At 39.9% G+C, this 14112-nt stretch overlaps 2 protein-coding genes across 2 annotated transcripts; one reads left to right on the top strand and one right to left on the bottom strand.

Moving 5' to 3' along the window:
- Positions 1 to 2586: 2586 nt before the first annotated feature.
- LOC131888709 (autophagy-related protein 16-1-like) lies at positions 2587 to 4723 on the bottom strand. The gene is made up of 2 exons (XM_059237630.1): positions 3739 to 4723; positions 2587 to 3656 (listed from the first exon to the last, which is right to left on the bottom strand). The coding sequence occupies exons 1-2, from the start codon at positions 4446 to 4448 to the stop codon at positions 2789 to 2791; spliced, it is 1578 nt and encodes a 525-aa protein (XP_059093613.1). The 5' UTR covers positions 4449 to 4723; the 3' UTR covers positions 2587 to 2788.
- A 5850-nt stretch (positions 4724 to 10573) lies between these two features.
- LOC131888428 (uncharacterized) lies at positions 10574 to 12463 on the top strand. The gene is made up of 4 exons (XM_059237279.1): positions 10574 to 11520; positions 11718 to 11851; positions 11918 to 12041; positions 12128 to 12463. The coding sequence occupies exons 1-4, from the start codon at positions 11106 to 11108 to the stop codon at positions 12370 to 12372; spliced, it is 918 nt and encodes a 305-aa protein (XP_059093262.1). The 5' UTR covers positions 10574 to 11105; the 3' UTR covers positions 12373 to 12463.
- Positions 12464 to 14112: the final 1649 nt, after the last annotated feature.

The following is a 14112-nucleotide window of genomic DNA, read 5'->3' as shown; positions in this document are numbered from 1 at the left end:
ACGGACAGGATCACTGATAGATTTATTCATTAAAAACCTTTCAATTGATCAAAATAAGGTCTGTTGTACCATATGATGGACATACGAAAATTATTTCACCCATACAGCTACTTTTTTTTGTCACTGACGTGATCCAACACGAAACTGTCTCACCCACTGTCCATGTTTGCTCAGATCGAAATGAGGACCAATAGATTTTTCATTTTCGATTCCACTTAACCACACTCATGCAATAACAAATGCCTTAAAATGTTTCGATGCATCGCGTGCCACTGGGCCTATTATAGTGATGGACGGGTTCTCAGTTTACATAAGGTTCTCGTGCTACTTTTTGACATGGGATAATGTTCCCAAATATGGAGTCCAAAAGAAAAGAACTTAACAACCTTCTGAAAATGGTAAAAAGTAAAAGCCACTTTCACAAAAGACATGTGACACTCACCATCAATATTCAGCTGTGGTGTGATTGATTGTACAATATGTATATTTAACGAGAACTATTGTTGACCTTGTTGTATCATGTTTGGTTGTTCATTGTGAACACTATGGGGAAAGCTCGTCATGCATGGTATGCATGGTGTTCTAACCCGTCAGTATAACCACACATGAATGATCCATTCGCCTGAGAAAGACGCATTCGTGACTCTTGCTCAAAGTGTAATGATTTTAACTAATTGAAAGCAGATTGTTTGATGAATCAAAAAAAAAAAAAACTATGACATCAATTCTGGAGTGATGTACTCTACATAAGCCAAAATTCGCATGGTATTTTTTCAGATGTAGGCTCAAGCTTTGTATTTATTCCAAATTACTTCATACGAGAGTTTAATGCACTTGAACCAGTCTGTTTCCTGACGTGACGTCAGTACATAACGGATAAATTTGTTGTTTCCTCCTTGAAAATGAAAGTACCGCTTTAATAATGGACGACTTGGTGTACAGGAGCACAAGCATCTCTGAAATGATCGAGGCACTTAATCGAGATTTCCCGAGTATCACTGCTTGTGAGACTTGTGAATGATCAAGTTAAATATTTGCTGTGGAGACAAGGCTGTTCCATAAACTCTTTGTGGCGCAAATGTCTCCTAGCAATTCGAATAAATATGCCTCACTTGACATGGCCCCACCAAAAAAAGAAAGATACATGCCTAGCCATTCATCATAGTTTTCTCCTTGGTCCAAGCTCAAAAGCGTGTCTGGCTAGCCTAGACACGGCTTTTAAGTAGTTTTGCTCCAAGTAGATTTTAATGGCTAAATCCTACCATTAAGGTCAGTCATCCGAACTGGGAACGAATGTTCGACTCCGCGGATGCAAGTCAAAGCTTTTCATTGCCATTCTTCTCTCTCTTCATTTCCGAGTGTTCAAGATCAGGGCCATTTGAAAGCCAAGTCCCGACGGACGAGAGGCGAGGGACCCAGCAGACGGCCGTCCTTTTTGGCCTTTTGTCAAGGTCGTCCCTCCCTTTTTTGAGAAACCAAGGCTGCAAGTTGGATGCAGAAGAGATGGTCATAGTCCATGGTCTCACTTTTCCATCTCAGGCTTCACGTTGAGTCGCCTTTGTGCGTTCCATGAAAAAGGATATGGTTCTTTGGAAATCGTACTCTGACGGCCGAAAGAGCATTCTAGCACGTCCATGAATGGGCGGGAAAGGAAAGGTTCATTGTTCCTTCAAACTTGAGTACAAATATGAGTGCTCAATTAGAATTACAAAGGTTCATTTACGTCGTGGATGAAATTGGATTGCCTCCTTTCTATTGGGCGAAGAATTATCACCTACATTGAGAGTCTTTTCAAAATCTTCTCAATCCTAAGATTGGTCGAAGTTTTACAGTGCATGATTTCAATGTTAATGCTATGCCAGTCCATGATGCTGTCACGGCTAAGTTACTGACACTCTCGATCAAGATTCTCTGGATCATGATAAACCCAATAGGAAAGTTGCCTTGGGTAGGCCGAAGGGCCCATTGACCATAGCAAAAGACGGTCTACCGAATATATATCCCGAACTTTCCGTCCCTCAAGGTTACCCCCAAAAAGTCCTTTAAGAGTGGGGCAAATCCATTAGAGTTGTTAATGATGGAGGAGTCCAGGGTGGTATTCATTTTCATGCGCCTTACTAGTGTCAAGGGAAACCTAGGTTGAACTCTTGAAAGAACAGTTTCTTATGGGAAGTCTAAACGAGGGCTGAATAGATGAGTAGACTCTTCTTAAAGAGCCCTATGGAAGTTTCGGCTCGATTCCGAGGCAGAAAAAAACTTGTCGAAGAAAGCGCATCCCATGAACATTCCAAGCCAGGCAGTCTTAGCTGGATGCAATGTAATTGGGCTCTTTAAGGCCAAGCCTAAAGCACAAACCATAACCAACTGACGAATTTGGACCTTTATGTTGGGCTTGGTGATTTTCATTTCTTTCTACAAGGAGAATGACGTCATTTCGGCACATTTACAAAAGTTTCCGTGGAATTGGCAGACTTGATTGAGGTTGACTTTGTTCGTTAGCGCCATTTTAGGATTCTTCTATTTTCATTAAAATCAAACAGAACACTGACATTGGTTTGGAAGTTCTTGGAGTGGAGTCATTTGGGTGGGGGGACGGTGCCTTGTAAGACATATTAACATACTCAGTCCTTTGAGTATCTACACTGAAGGATAAGGCCAAGAGAATTTAAAGAGAAAGAGAAGGAGGATATCTTGATTAAATATCAGCCCACACGATCAGCTTTTTGGCCTTGTCTCCAGAGACGAGAACATTACCAGCGGGTTGCCATGCCACGGATATCACGTTAGCCTAGTGTTCTACCAGTCTCTTGACAACTTTGGTGGCATTATTTATGTTCCAAATAAACACGGAACCGTCGTTGGATCCCACGGTCACGTACTGTGAATCGGGGCTAAAAACGGCTCGCGTGAAGTCACAACCCACCCTGAAATCATCAGCTTGGAATGTCGTAACGGGCATGTCCATGGCCCGCAGGTCTATTACACTTAAGACATCGTCTCTGGTGCTGGCCAACAGGTACTGTCCACTCTTGGAAAGATCCACGGACGTAACTCGGTCATTCAAAGCGATGGAGTTTGTTAAGGATGAATCCATGCGGCAATCGTAAAACCGAATGCTTTTGTCAAAATGACCACTTATGATGACTTGATCTTGGCAGGCCAAATCATTGACCAACGATCCACAAATCAGGGTCTTCGTACAAGCACGAGATCGCAGGTCCCACACACGAATGGTGCGGTCGTGACTGCCGCTGCAAACTTTTGCATTGTCGCCCATGAACTTGGCAGCATACACTTTTCCATTATGACCAGTGAGTGTGTGACGCAATCTCATGTTCTCCATACACCATACCCTACACGTGTTATCAAAGGATCCCGCCAAGAGCAGCGTGGCCGCGGCGTCAAAATCCACGGACATAATAGCCCCACTACTTCCAGTCAGGATGCCTCGATTCTCGTAATTGCCCTTGGACACGTCCCAAATTTTGATTTTTCGATCTTCCCCTCCAGTTACTAGCACCGACCCATGCGGGCTCCATTTGACGACATTGATTCCACTCTCATGCGCATTCCAGTTCAGGTACGCCCGCGTTGGAATGCGGGCCATATGACATACTAACGAATCAAGGGTCTCAGTTCCGATCATCTGACCTTTCCTGTAACGGAACCACAACCCAACTATCAAATGTTTATCGCCACCAATCTCATCTTAATTCCATCTCAAATGCCAATACTTACTCTTCCATGTCCACCACGGGTTGGATTCGATTCTCTCGGGCGGCTTCAGCCAACTCCTCCCGGACGATTTCTCGTTGGCGCTCCTGGAACAAGTCGTTCTCCATGTTCATCCGAGCCACGTCTTTTTCTTTGAGATCGATGACCTGGGCCACCATGGCATCATTCTCCTTTTGAACTTGCACCAGTTTTCGCTCGGCCGTGGTCAGAGCCAATTGCAGGGCTTGATACTCGTCCTTGAGCAACTGATTCGTCTCTTCCAACTCGGCCATGTTGGCGCTCATTTGATCCACTTGTCGTCTCAAGGATTGCAATTGCTCCTCACATTGCAGCAATTGAGCCGTCTTTTCACTCAAGGCCAGATCCTTGGCCTTCACTTGTGTGGACATGTCAATCACCATCTGAGCATTTTCTCCCTTTCTCCGATGAAGCTCCGTCAGCTCCTCCTGGAGGGTGTATAATTTCCGTTTCAACTCTTGCACATCGTGGGAGGGCATCCCACCCCCTCCGCCTCCCTCCCCGCCTCCTCGGACCATCCCTTCCCGATGCTGGAAGACTAATTGCTTGTTCTCTAATTGCAGGTGAGCAGTCTGTTCTATCAATCGGTTTTGAACCGCAATCAGATCCGCAAACGGGCCCGATTCGTGGGCATTCCGGGTTTGAATTTTTGCCAGGATGTCCTTCCGCCATGGCTCGTTGAAGCAACCCGCCATAGTTGGGGTTTAGGAGGAGAGTCTGGAAAATATTGTTCAGATGTAGATGAACAGGAAGTCTCGTCATTCATTTGACGAGGTTGTTTAAGAGTTGAACGGGTAGTTGACTATTAATGCTGAAAGTGGGTAGCACATGAGACACATTCCCTCAGCAATGATGGAACCGTTCCAAATGATCTTCGCCAAAGAAGTCTTGTAGGCAAGGAAGTTTGACCTCGAAATCTGTACTAGTTCTAGCGTCCTCTGGCGTGCTCTTTGTATATGATCCAAAGGTTGGATGCTGTCAGCTGTCACATCAAATGAGTGGCAAGTTTGAGTTATTGGATTCCCGGAAAACACGTGTTTCTGCAGCAAGTATTGTGAGAACGAAAACTCTGGAATGAGAGTAAAATTGCCTGATTGTTAGATTATGGGAATCAGTCATCCGCTGTACATAATTGTTCCCTTTTCAGTCCTGATAAATTGGGAGTCAAATGATTATTCGGAAGCATTTTTGTCAGTGTTCCAAACAGGCTGGCCAGGTTATTTTCAGCCGGCGATGCCAGCTCGAGCAAATTCGATGCTTAAAAAATGCTAGTTGGAGTTGAAAAATGCTAGAATAATGCTAGTTTTTTAGGAAAAGATAATCATTCATGGTGGTCATACAAGATTTCAGTTTCAAAACTCCATTATATTTGGCACTCTTTGACAGAAGTTCCGGCATTATTTTTGTTTAATGTTATACTGTTATTTGAGAAAAATACATTTTTCAGGATTTGAACAATGTTTTTCACCACAATTCTTATTGTCAAAGAATATTCATCTTGGGTGAGATTAGATCATGAAAATAGCATAATTCATTTTTGTTGCATGCATCAACTTCAGAGAGGACATTAGCAAGAGCTTTATCCTGAAAGCACAATAGTTGTCTATCTCTTCTATTCTAAATATTTTTTGATATTTTTGAAACTTGTGATATGGTTTACCTCAAATGTGTGAGGAGCAATACTTTTGGGGATAATAATGAAACTGAACAAAATATTTATGTTTACTAAGTCCAAATAAAGCCCCTAAGAACCGTAAAAAAGCTTCTGGCCTTTGGGTCTTTTAGGGCAAAATTTCCATGTCCCTGAGATGGATCCGAATCCAGCATCATGAAATCTCTGAAAGTATAAGGAGTTGCAAAAAAAAAACGTGAAGGAAGAAAATCCAAGCTACATGCATGACTTAGCTTGAGGCTGAGTCTGCTGACAAGAATAAAACATACCCTAACAATAATGAAACAGCAAAGAGAGTCCTTCATTTTTTGAAAGCCCTATTGTGATCTTGCTAACTTGGAATAGTAACCTACATTTTATATAATGACATCACTCATTTTACATCATGTTCAATGCTTCCCATGTTCAAATATATATTCAGTTTCAAAACGAATAAAGTCAGTGATTTTACCTTTTTTGCCAGCTTGGATAATGACTATAAAGATTCCAAATTTCGTCATATTACCAAGAATATATTATCTCGTTGTTCACTTCACCTGATTTGGTTCACTTCATTATGCATGACCCCAATGGAGCAAACAAAATTGGTGCTGACTTGCTTGAGCAATGTTTTTGCTGATGTTAGTCAAAAACTTGTGCTCGGAAAAACATTACGTTTAAATGGCCACGTTATTGAAGGCAGATAAAATTTGGATGTGATTGAATCATGATTTGATAGCAATTTTGAGTAATTCCACTTCAAGATATTTTGACAGTCAATGCTAGCATACGGATAACGTGCTACTTTTCATGGTTTGAAAACAGTTGCAATAGAATAACTCCCGTCTTAGCTTTTATCACACTTGTATGGCTTAAATGAGCTATTACAATATCTAGGGGTTACCTATCTCACTTGGTTTTCCCAAATACTGAGACCTCAAAGTCACAGTATGTTGATTTTCTCATTGAGGTGTTCAATCTCCTTCTCAAATGCATAACACCAGATCAAAGAGGAAGACCTAGAGTTAGGAGTTGCACGGCAAGCTAGCCAGGGAGACTCGTTTTCAGAGCTGATGGGTGACAGCTGAAAGGCTGTAAGGGTATGGCATCTGATTTTTCAATCTGTTGGAGTTGAATTGTGCACTGATTACCGATTTAGCTCCAGTAAAAAGCACAACAAACTCGATTTTTACTCTTCTATTTTTCTTCTTCTATGCGACAAGATGTTACAGATTCTAGAGCGCCAAAGTTTGAACTTGAAGTTTGATCCAAAATTATTCCTTCGAGGACATGGATTGAACTCTGAGGCCAAAATTTCAATGCCTTGATATTTATCCCCTCCTTCTTTTATCTCGTGGTGGTATTGGTGAATGTATTTGCGAAAGCTCTTGAAAAGGTTGATTTCAAATGCATCATCGAAAGATTAGCCTAAAGTGTACGCTTGGACCAAAGACTATTCAGACGTTTAGGCATTAGGCATGCTACGGTACCAAAAAACAAACGTGCCTGCTAGTGCCAGTGATGCAAATGTGACGCTTCAAACTAGTTTTAACGAAGCTGATATTTCCTCATATCATAGTACCGTGAATGAAGGCTCAATCTCTCAAAAACGTGTTTGAAACCCCAAATTTGCATCACTGACACGGATACCAGCAATCAAGCAAACCTACGAGAGCTTGTCTAAACATTCTTATTTTTGGGTTTGGACTCTTCCGTTACCTCGCTAAATATTTTGAACCGCCCCCTCGATCCTCATTCTGGAACCAGCCATAAACCATAAACTGTCCCGTACATGTGTAAACATTCTTACCCTTTCGCCAAATTTATTAAAAACTATCTGACCTGTATAGTGAACTTGGAATGCCAAACTCTGTGTGTCGAACTCAAGAAATTATAAAGCATGCACATTGAGCTCTTTCATTCATACCTCGCGGGAAACTAAAGAATTGTCAAATTCATGATTGGAGCCAATCATAGCTATAATATTGGTGAATCATATATATTGGACACTTGTCACTTTATCAACAATAGCAAGGAATATAGGTGAACGTCTGGGACCGGAACCAAAGAAATCGAGTCATGTTTCTATTAAAAGGAAAGCGTCCTGAATACATTTGGTGGGCGTGAAGGAGATCATTCAAAAAGAACGTCAATGATATGTATTGTTAATTGCCTGACAAACAGCCACGTAACAACTCCCATGACGTCCATGTTTCAGCTAAGCTAAGGTTGAATCTTTATGAATGCAAGAGAGCCATGTAATGTTGGCAATGAATGGCGCAATTCGTGAGAAGCTTTCTAATGTAGCCATGTCCTATTTTACCGAAGTCGTTCCTTCCTCTGAATTATAAATGGATGGTCCCTTTCATAAAAAGGTGTTCTATTTCGGAGCAAGTAATCCCATTTTAAGCCAAGTTCCGATCAAATTGGATCTTTTTTGTATTTCTTCCTGCTGCTTGACTGCATCGCATCAACAGTAAAACGTTCTAAAACAAAGGCTCGCCTAAATGAAGATGCTTCTTTCACCTAATGATAACTCAAATTCGGGGAAAATAATCTGCTTGACGCAAGTCCAACCAGAATACTTCGTCATGGTTTTGGAAACCAAGAGTACGATCGGCACCAGAAAAAAAGAAGAAAAAAAACAGAACTAAGAGTGATAAATGGGAACTCTTTTCCAGAAGAACCAAAGTAATTTCACCGTCTACGAGGGTCAAATACATTTTCCAAGTCAGATTTCTTGCAATCATACGATTCCGCTTTTCAAATGTCCTATTGGGACCAATAAATTCGATGTACGTTGTCGTTCCATACCTCACGAAGGCCTTAAAACAAAGGTCAAAGGAAACAAACCCCTTTTTTGGGACCCACATCCGTTCCATTCTCAATATATCTAGGATACGATACAATCGTCAACATGTTGTGTCTAAGTCTGCCAGATCTCTTTCCTCGTTATTGTCCATCTTTCACGAGATCCTTTTCATACTCTTCTAGCTCATGTTGGGTTAGGCTCGCTGCCCTTTAAATGGACCGTGGGTTGTGGCCTTCTCGACAGATATGGATGTGGGTGTAGACGAGAGACTATTGGATCCCACTTGATGACGTCATTGATTGCACAGCCTTGGCAATGGTTCTCTCCTCTGGAATCGTATGCTTCCTTTCTTGTCGTCGAGCTCTCAGGTCTTGCTGGGATATCTTCTTGGGTATCTGGGTTATCTGGGGTATCTAGTGAGGCTGTGGGTACGTCACATGGAAAGGCTTTCCTTACTGGTTCAATTTTGAAACGATTCATTCAAACCGAAAACTGATGTTCCTTTCCAAAGATGCTTCATTTGCAACAAAATAGAAATGAAAGAGTGTTTGTTTTAGTGGAAGCCACTGGAAAGGAGGGACTGTACAGTGTTCAGAGAAGGTGCGAAACGTATCTGATACTGTACGTTTTCCAAAGCATCCATGAGCTTTTTCACAACCTAGGTTTTGCGATCAATTGTATGGCACAGTGGTTACATTTTCTGGTTAAATGTTTGCTCAAATGCCAAGACATCTAGATATGTTTTTCTTTGATAAAGGGACAAAAGGAACAACTTTTGTGAAATACACGTGTTTAAAAGTAGCTCAGATATGTGTGTAAAATAATTTAAAGCCCATTAAAATGCATCATTGTCAAAAACGTAGTCAATCAGTATTAAACGTACTCTTAGTTATGAATTGACCTAAAATTTCATAAACTTCTATTTAGCAGATGATTAGTTATTACAGGTGGAAAGTTGCGTTTCCAAAGGACATTACTGTCCTTTTCAATAACGACAAGAAATAACATTTGGCCATTTTCTTTAAGAAGTCTTTAAAGGCTAAAAGTAGCAAAAAATGTCACTTAAAACTTACAAAAGATGTAAAATTGCCTGTCATTTTAGTTAAGTGCCAAAAGCTACACTATTCCATCATGTTCCTAAAGTATTTGAACGATATATGTGATTGTTTAATTTTCAAATTTGTCACTTGTTGTAATAATTAATTTCTACGTACTGGGGATTTTTTTAAATTCAAAAATAATATAATTTTGTCAAAGTTCAAAATCAAGCTTGGCGTGTTCGTCGGGAGGAAATAATTCAGGCAGAGGTTCGAACGAGGCAAGTTTAATTACTGAATTCTACATTATTACAACGCATGGCAAGTGAGGGTGCTCACGATCAGGTGTGATAATTCACAACAGTATTTACAAGAGCATTCGAGCATACTCCAAAGCTTGATTGAAATTGCGATTGACAAGTATGGCATCACAGTTTTGAAAACTTGACATCAAGTAAGTTTTAAGTTATATTGCAAGCTATTTTCGGGTTTTTCTTCTTGTATCAAAAGAGTGACATATTTTCATTTATGTTTTAGGCATAGAAAAAGAATATTATGTTTCTTGGCAATTGGTTTAAGGTATAACCGGAGCAATTTGTAGTCAAATTTGATGCAAATGCAATTTTTGAAAGCGTGATATCTTACCGTTTCCTCAACTGATTTGGATAAAATTGTTGTTGGAAGCGCCAGTAAGGTTACTCCCAACATCTATTGATTACGTTCTTAAAAATGTTATCTCTTTGCAGGTTTTAAGTGGATAAATATGCTAATCTGAGCTAAAATACGAGATGATGTTTTACAAAAGTTGTTCTTTTTGTTTCAATAACAACGGCAATCGGTACTATAAATCTTTGCACAAAAACTTTATCAGTGTTGTGGGTACCACCGTGATGGGGTTAACGTGCGTTTTGCGAGCTCAGTCAAGCTTACGATAAACTCGGTTGATTCAAACATTGAAGTTATCTTTTTCCTACATTCGCAGGAAATATGTGTAGTACCCTCCATATCTTAGATAAGCTAATGTCTACCGACTCAATATCATGTAAAATTTAAACCATAACCAAGAGGCGAATTGTTATGTTTCACTTTGAGAGTAATGGGATAACACTCGCTATGTAATTTGAAAAAGCCCGTGTAAAACCAAACCCCAAATTGGATCCAAGGAGGGTGTTAACCAAGGATGATTCAATTGCCTAGAAGTTGAATATTGATCAAAGCCTGGAGTTTCTAAGTCACTTCCACTCGTTTAGGATCAAAGATAATTCGACTTTAAAGACCTTTGCCTAAACTGTGGGTCCTTTTTAATGAAGTATTTTCTTATTCGTACTCTATACTTGAAATAACAATGTATAACGTAAGTTGTTGGCAACTTTCTTTTCTGGAAAGGCTTATGAAAGGCTGAGTGAGTTTCTAAACTGGAAGTTGCGTCATACTTCTTCAAGTAATGCAAAATTGACTACCATATTTTTACATTATTGTCGACTACTCAGCCACTAAAGAGTACCATAGCAGCTAAAAAGTGAAAGAAAAACACCCTTATCGCAAGTTGTATTGTAAAGTGAAATCTGAGACAAAAAAAGACCGTCAGTGCAAGGTAAAATCTGGTTGGAATCAAGCGATTGGTTGAATTTTGTCTAGTAAGCAGCAGGTAAAAATGAAGTCTGTCCACTCTTTCCTCTGTTGTAAGAAGTGACATGAACAGATTATCTTGTCGAAGGTGCTCGACTAACTTATTTTGGATCATCATCTATAGTGTTTTCATTGGTTACGTGATTTACGCCAATTACTACGGCGAAGCCCCAGAGGAGCTCGTTGAGACAATAAAAGAATTTAATCAAACCCGAACAACATAATGAATGCTCATCAGCCATTATTCATAGTGGTATATTTAAGCTTCGTTCTCCTGGCCTTGGCGCAAGCGGGTAAATTCAGGCGCTTCCAAGAAGAGATCATCCAAGACGACCTCGAAATCGAAGACGTTCTGAGGAACCGAGCTCTGCGAGTGAAGCAAGTTTGTAACAAATACTCGGACATCTCCTTACCGGAAAGCTTTGACAAGCGATTGAATAAGTTCCATTTGCACTACCAAAATGAGAAGCAAATGCCCATTGGCGATAGTGTCGCCTTCGATGGGTTCAATCCGAAGTGGCAGCTTTGCGCTCCAAGACAAGTTTTGAATCCGGAGAGCCTCGAAAAATTCAAGGCTACCCTTGACTTAGAGTTCCCGAGCAAGATCAAAGGAAATTTGAACGACACAAAGTTGATAAGTATGTCAATTTCAAAAATATCATCTCATGATATTCATGGTTTTTGTTATGGGTAATTAAGCCTATTGTAGAAAATTTGGTTAGAAATAAGAGTCTCAAAATACCTAGGTTCCCTCATTAACTAAAAGGTTCGTTTTCAATGTAGTAATAGAATTGGGACTTGATCACCAAGTTCAGAATATATCACGATTTTTCAGAAAAGCGCATGAAAATGTTCGTCGTGTCACATCCATTGGAACGATTGGTGAGATCATTTGTTGCCCTGACCAAAGTGGAAAATGACGTGATCTTGGAAAAAGTTAAAAAGACGTATGGAAAATTTACGTTTAAGGTGAGTCGATTAATATAGAAATGCCATTAAGGAACAAAGTTGATCGGGTTATTCATTTTCATTCAGGAATTTGTTGACTTTCTGGTACATGGAGGCAAAAAATTCTCGGGCTACGCTGAATTTTATAGCCAATGGCCGTTAACATCGTTGTGGACGCCATTTTACCAGAATTGTCCGGCTTGTAACCCAGGTAAGCCAAGTCTGAATACTACAAACTACAATAAGCTTTACAAAGTGCATTTTCTTTGTCATTTTCATACTGCTTTCGTCATTCAGATTTGTTTCCCGACTTTGTTTTGAAAACTGGTGAGGATTTGGAAACCGAATATGAAGTGTTGCAAGAAATTGTGGGATTGGAAGATATCGATGCTCCCAAGGCAGATGCTGTTTCAGATACCACGCTCAAGATGATGTATTCGCAGATCACCAAAGATGATCTAGATGGCCTTTGTGATATCTACAGGGTTGACATGGAGATGTATCAATTTTCACCCGCGAAATTCTACTCCATCGTTCAATAAGAACCTGAAACCCGGATGATCAATGCGGATTGCATGTCCATATTGATCCTGTTCAGTACCATCGAATTAAATATAACCGCACTAGCTGCCACTTCTATCTTGGAGAAATATTTATTCATTCGAATTCCATAGTGGACGTTTGTGTTTATTTTAAGCTATTTTAAGAGAAACTCAAACGTGGATAGGATTTTAACTGAGACAGGAAAAAATTGGAAGTCTGGAATAGAAAAGACTGCCATGCAACGAGTTATTCTTCTTCGAATTAGCCATCAGTATTTGGCAAAAGTAAACTATTAGTCCATGGTGACGCAACGGTAGCATGCCTATTTTCAAGACAAAAAAGTATTATGGAGTGGGAGAAAACATTCCTTTGGCACTAAAACAGATTCGAACAGTAAATCGAATGTCAGGGCTCTTGAACTTTATTGTCTAAAATACAATAAAGAAATAGCTATTCCATTTCTCTTTCGTATTAAAATGTTTGGGGCAAAACATGATTGACTTCTTCGATGAGAAGCAAACACTTTGAAAGCGACTTAATTTCCAATGATTATACGTTCTCCCTCGTTCATTTTGTCTCACATCTCCCATTGACATACATGGATGTCTAGAAGATGGATGTCGCTCGACCGACCACTTGATTGGGTAAGCCTTTCAAAAAATTGGTTTTTGGTGATTGATCATTTTTTAGGAATCCATCCGTTGTAGTGTTTAGTCAACCCAGCGGTCGGTTCTTCGGTATCCCCTTGAGTCTAGACATCCATGCCAAGGAGATTGGTTTGATTTTGACGCGGAACTCATCGCTCAGAAGACAACCGTTTCAACGTGAAGATTTCTTTCCAGTCACTCAAAATATAATTAGACCTTCAAAAGTAGAAGAAAAAAAGAACAAGCTCAGATATGTTTGTCGGAATATTGATGAGGAGTTCATTATAATTTTGATACTAAAACTGAATGTTAAATGTTGTGATTTCGGGAAATAGTGTATGACACTTACTTAGGAAGGAAACCACGAGGAATTCAATTACCAAAATGAATTGATGGGAATCAAACACGATTCTAATTACTTGGCTTCCAGTGTAATTAATTGCTGATGCAATTAATTTCAAAATATCATTAAATTGCACCCAATTACGTTCCTTTTTTCACTTGGAAACCATTTTCTCAAAATTTGGTGGAGCTAGTGATGCACCAAAAAAATAGACCTAGTGCATCGATATTTAGTTTAAAAGAATGGTGAAATACATTTGCACAATTCTTATGAAATAACACAATGACATCTGCACTCTTTCCTCGACTTCAAATGCATAAAAAAAGAAAAAAATAAGGTTGTATCTACCTTGACTTTGAATGCAATCAACCACAAATACATTTTTAGTCTGATTTTATCCATTACATGACATGAAAACCTAAGTGCAATTAAGTCAAATGCCCCTGAAACCAGATGAAAGAAGTCTGACAACTCCTGAAATGACAATTGGGCGAGATGAAAGCAAACCTTGAACAATCCCAACATGTGTTGAGGCTTGAGAAGCAAGCCAGACGCTCAAAAAACGTAAACTTGACCATAAGCGTGGGCATGGATGGCTATTATGTCCTCGCCTTGGCCGTACAGCAGCAGACGCTCAAAAAACGTAAACTTGACCATAAGCGTGGGCATGGATGGCTATTATGTCCTTGAGATTTTCTCAACAGTTGATCCAACGATCATAGTTGCGCTTCTTATATCTTAGGTTTTTA

The sequence above is a fragment of the Tigriopus californicus genome, chromosome 10 (genome assembly GCF_007210705.1).
Source record: "Tigriopus californicus strain San Diego chromosome 10, Tcal_SD_v2.1, whole genome shotgun sequence".
Lineage (NCBI taxonomy): Eukaryota > Metazoa > Arthropoda > Copepoda > Harpacticoida > Harpacticidae > Tigriopus > Tigriopus californicus.
The sequence above is the reverse complement of the archived record's forward strand: the minus strand, read 5'-3'. Positions and strand labels throughout refer to the sequence as shown.